The sequence below is a fragment of the Nematolebias whitei genome, chromosome 5 (genome assembly GCF_014905685.2).
Source record: "Nematolebias whitei isolate Nwh7 chromosome 5, NemWhi1, whole genome shotgun sequence".
NCBI lineage: Eukaryota > Metazoa > Chordata > Actinopteri > Cyprinodontiformes > Rivulidae > Nematolebias > Nematolebias whitei.
In genome coordinates, this window is record NC_056502.1 from 14,759,514 (window position 1) to 14,764,492 (window position 4,979).

Genomic DNA, 4,979 nt, shown 5'->3' on the forward strand with positions numbered 1-4,979 from the left:
TTTTCAGCTCATCCAAAATGCTGCTGCTCATCTCTTAGGAACTCACAGGTTTGAGCACATTTCACCTATCTTGTCCTCACTTCATTTGCTTCATGAGCATCACAGAATAGATTTTAAATTATCCTGTTGACTTTTAAATGCCTAAATAGCATTGCGCCTTCATATCACTCTGACTTGCTTCAACCATATTTTCTCGGGCACTGGGATCAGCTGCTTTTGGTTGTCCTAAAAACCAGGTTGAAGCTCAAAGGAGATCGGGCTTTTTCAGTCGTGGCTCCTAAACTTTGGAACAATCTGCCTCCCAACATTAGACAGGCTTCTTCACCTCCTGTTTTTGAATCCATTTTAAAAACCCATCTGTTTTCACTGACATTTAACCCAGTGTGAGTTGTTTTAGTACATTATTGTTCTTTGGTTACTTCAGATGCTTTAAATTAAAGTTTTATTGGTTTTTTTTTTTTTATCTCTACCTTTGTCTTTTTTTTTTTTTTTTGTCCAACACTTTGGTTACATCTTGTTTTTAAATGTGCTTCATAAATAAATTTGACTTGACTTTACTTTTACATCTGTACAGAATATTTTAGGAACGTTGATCATGTATTATGTTTTGTCTTTGACAGCTGATTAAATAACATCTGTGCCTCTAATGAACTACAATATTACACACTGCAACAAAAGTAATCAGAGATTCAATTTTTTTACTGATGTCATAGTTCAGATGCAGATATATAATGACTCTGCTTCTTAAGTTTAACTTTCCCTACATAAAAGAACTTACAAAACAACTAAACTTACACTACTCAGGGTATAACTGTCACAAAAACTGTAGACAATACATTTTCGGACTTGTGATGATGTGGCACGCTGTGTGCAACCAGAACTAGTTCATGATAAACACAAAGAGAGTTTTGATGTGTGTGTTACATACATTAGTTTCTTTATTCAGTTCGATCGACAAAGTAACAACTGTCAAACAGGGACGAGACGAAACAACCAGACACAAAAGAGCCAAACACTTCTGCAGTAAGAGGAAAGGACACAAAAAGATGGACCAGGAAACCAACGAACCCACCAGTAGAAGTGTCACTTCACTTGCTGAGGTGTTCAATATAATGCAGCTAAAGTATTTTATTTGTATTTTGTGTGTTTGGGGCTAATTATAACCATCTATCTGGGAAAATTGAAATTAATGTGTAAGTTGACTTTGGTGTATGTTGCTGCTAATGGAACTGGTGCTCAAAGGGCACTGGGGTTGCGGAAGTTGTGTCCAGCGAAGTGGGCCCTGTCTCCTAACTCTTCCTCAATCCTGAGAGGAAGAGGAGGTGAGGAGAGAACCAGAAAGCAATACAGAGAAAACAAAAGATAAATGTGGAAGAGAAGACAAAAAAAGAGATATTTAAGAAAGTGTTGTAAATAATTTTTATGTGGTCTTATGTGTGAAAATATAGTCTGTGTTGTGAAAACACACCTCATGAGCTGATTGTATTTGGCCAGACGCTCAGATCGACACGGAGCTCCAGTTTTGATCTGATGAGGCATAAAAATGTGAAAAGATTATACAATATTGGCTTTACTAATGACACATTTATAGACAAAAACAAAGAACTAATGCAACTTTTAGCTCTTTTAAAAATGTGCTTTCTGTAAAGGTCATGTTAAAATCATTTATACCTGTAAAATTTTATGTAAAGACGTTGAATAATGTAAAACAAACTTGTGAGCCACAACTATTTATCATTATCCACAGGCTGATATACTTGTTGCACTTCTTCTAAAGGGCAGCTCATTTACAGTATTTGCATAGGTGTAGGCATACACACACATACATGTATATTTATGTATATAAGTGTAAGTATGTACACTTGTTTGTATGTATTTTATTGTGCGACTGTCCAATTGATGTCTTGGTGATTTATTTAGCTTCTGTGAGTGAGAACTTATAATATTCAACACACATGGTGCTGTGTTGTGAGTGTTACCTGTCCAGTGCAAAGACCAACCACCAGGTCAGCTATAAAAGTGTCCTCGGTTTCACCTGAGCGATGGCTTACCATCACCCCCCAGCCATTCTCCTGGGCCAACTTACACCTGAGAACAAGAAACAGAGCAAATATAGTAACTCTTCAATATTCCAGGTGCATGTTTTATGTTTAAGTGTACAAAAACGCCAGTGTACGCTTTGATGGCTTCAGTCACAGATCCAATCTGGTTGACTTTAAGCAGCAGACAGTTGCAGGCCTTCTCCTCCACGGCTCGTTGGATTCTGCGAGGGTTTGTCACGGTAAGATCATCTCCAACCACCTGAGATAATAGAAGGTTGTAAAAATGGCAAACAATATTAGCAACAAAAAATATTTTTAAAATAGCAGCACAGAAACTATAGACATTTGAATGGAATCATCACTCAAAACTGGAGAACTATTTTCTTGCCTTGCAAAGTTTACAAGATCCTATGTCTTTTGTCAACTGTCTCTTGACACTGATGATTATCTGCAGGTTTCTGTAGATGTCTGAGCATCCGTCCATCCTCTTTGCTTAGTGGAGTTTGTGTTGTAAAGTCTGAGAAGAAAACTCAGACACCTCGCGTCCTCTTAGGTCGACCCAGGACGCTCCCAGACCAGAAAAGCAATTTAATCCTTCCAGCGGGTTCTAGGTTTGCCCCAAGCTTTTTCTCAGTGGAGAGTTGTAACTTTTAACTTTAGCTATGTTTGTAGCTTTTAGTTGGGCATTTTGATACGTTTAAATTCTAGCTGCCCATTTGCAACTTTTAGTTGCTCTTGTTTCATTTAGCCATTAGTAGGCCTTTTGTTAAGCTAGCTTGTTGCCAATATTAGCTTTTAGTTAACATTTTGTTCCTTTTTAGCTAATGTTTTATTACTTTTAGCTTCTAACTGCCATTTTGCAACTTTAAACATTTAATCTTATTTTATTTAGGCCTAAGCTAGCTTTTTCCTACTTTCAGCTTTTAGCAGCCATTTTATAAGTTTAAATTTTATAGTCTTGGTTCACTTAGCTTTAAGCTAGCATTTTGCTAGTTTAAGCTAGCCTTTGTTCATTTTTATATTTTAGCTATACTTTTGCAACCTTTAATTTTTTTTATGCTTATTTAGCTTGCTTTCTGCTAGTTTCAGCTAGCCTATTGCTACATTCAGCATTTAACTAACCCTTTGCTTCTTTTAGCTTTGATTAACTTTTAGCAACTCTTAAGCTGCTTTTAGCTAGAGTTTTGTCACTTTTAGATTCTATGCCTTTTTATAATCATTAGCCCTGTCCTATGTTAAGCAAGTCTTTTGCTATTTTCAGCTTCTAGCTGCCCTTTTGCTACTTTTAGCTAGCCTATTGCTGCTTTTATCTAAAAATGTATCTACTCTTGCTTACAGCTGCCATTTTGCAATATTTGGCACATTTTTTTGTCTAATTTAACTTTTTGCTCTTTTTAATTTTTAGCTATTGCTTTTCTTATTTTAGCTTTAAAAACTTTGTCAGTACACTTCAGTAAAGTCAATCAGCAGTCGGCTGTCACTCTGTATTTTCACAGAAATGTCTCTGGTTTATATTTGATTTGAGGATTTCTAAGAAATTTTATCAGAAAAGGACTGATGTTAAGTAGTCCTGTAATATCTTGGATTAATAGGTGAGTTTCTTTCAGCTGCTCCCTTCTGCAGGAGTTGCCACATGTACGGTAACCTCACATGAAAAATTTGTCAATTGTTTACCACCATATGCTCTTCCTGATGCAACCTGGGTCTAAACCGACAGCCCCAGGATTACAAGGCTGCTGCACTTAACCACTGAGCTACAGCAGCCCTCAATTAAATCTGTATTTAAAATCCTGAGTCATTGTACCATTCTCTGTGCAATGAAGAGCAACACTGATCCCTGCACCAGAATAAACTGTAATAGCTGGGTCTGAGTAAAACAATAAAATCTCACCTGAATGCCCACTGAAGCTGTGAACTGTGACCAGGCAGGCCAGTCATCCTGGTCAAAAGGATCTTCAATAGACACAACTTAAAGACAGAGAAAGGTCATTTAACACAACAGAGTCAAATATAACAACCTGCTAATAAACAAGACACTGACATTTCTAGCCGACTAAAGTCTCCTCGGACATTATAAATGGATTCACGCTCGATTGATGGGTAGTATACACATCTTTGACAAGATAACAAGCCTCTCTTTCACCAAACATGCAGTCGCACATCAGCAGAATATCTTTCACAGACCTCTGTGCTAAAGAGGACAGAGCAGGCTCCCCAGAGATCTGATTTTTCTCTGTCAGCTCTTTCTAAAGGACCGCGATGGAAACGTCTTGTGTGTCTGTTTATTGTGACGCAGCAATAATGAGCTGCAGAAACCAGTAAACTCCCAACACCCACCGGGGTAGTTGTTGATGAAGCCCTGATAGATGCTGGCCAGCTCCTCAGCACTGATGTTGCGGGCAGCGTTGGGTGGAGACTTGAAGTCCAGGTCGTACTTGCCCTCGCTGAAAAACTCAGAGGCGGCAACGTCCATCCCAATCACCACTTTATCTGTAAAGCCCGCTTTCTCTATAGCTGTCTTTATCAGCTCCAAGGCTGACAGGAGAGAACAGAAAGATGGAAGACTGCACATTAGGCCATCTTGTTGCTTTTTTTGTGTGTGTGGACAGCTGCACGGCTTACCTTCACTGTTCTCTTGTATGTTGGGAGCAAAGCCCCCTTCATCTCCCACATTTGTAGCATCCTGACCATATTTCTCCTTAATGACGCTTCTAAGTGTTTGATAGAGCTCCGCCCCAACACGCAGAGCATCACGGAAAGACTCTGCACCCACTGGGAGGACCATGAATTCCTGCATAGCCAGTCTGTTCCCAGCATGGGAGCCCCCATTGATTACATTAAAAGCCTAAAAGAGAAACAGATAACAGGAAGAGGTGTTTATATGTAAGTGTTTGAAGGTTATACATATATATATACACACACACACACACACATATA

The 4,979-nt window shown here is 38.5% G+C and overlaps 1 protein-coding gene across 1 annotated transcript in view; it reads right to left on the reverse strand.

Annotated features, from left to right (window-relative positions):
• Nucleotides 1-507: 507 nt before the first annotated feature.
• The window catches only part of LOC119409341 (gamma-enolase), a 7,748-nt gene continuing 3,276 nt past the window's right edge, over nucleotides 508-4,979 (reverse strand). Inside the window, exons 7-13 of the mRNA XM_037676218.1 lie at nucleotides 4,665-4,887; nucleotides 4,380-4,577; nucleotides 3,934-4,010; nucleotides 2,177-2,301; nucleotides 1,980-2,088; nucleotides 1,469-1,527; nucleotides 508-1,306 (exon numbers count right to left, since the gene is read on the reverse strand). Coding sequence (XP_037532146.1) covers nucleotides 1,237-1,306; nucleotides 1,469-1,527; nucleotides 1,980-2,088; nucleotides 2,177-2,301; nucleotides 3,934-4,010; nucleotides 4,380-4,577; nucleotides 4,665-4,887 — 861 coding nt within the window. The 3' untranslated portion in view covers nucleotides 508-1,236. The remainder of the gene's footprint in view (nucleotides 1,307-1,468; nucleotides 1,528-1,979; nucleotides 2,089-2,176; nucleotides 2,302-3,933; nucleotides 4,011-4,379; nucleotides 4,578-4,664; nucleotides 4,888-4,979) is intronic.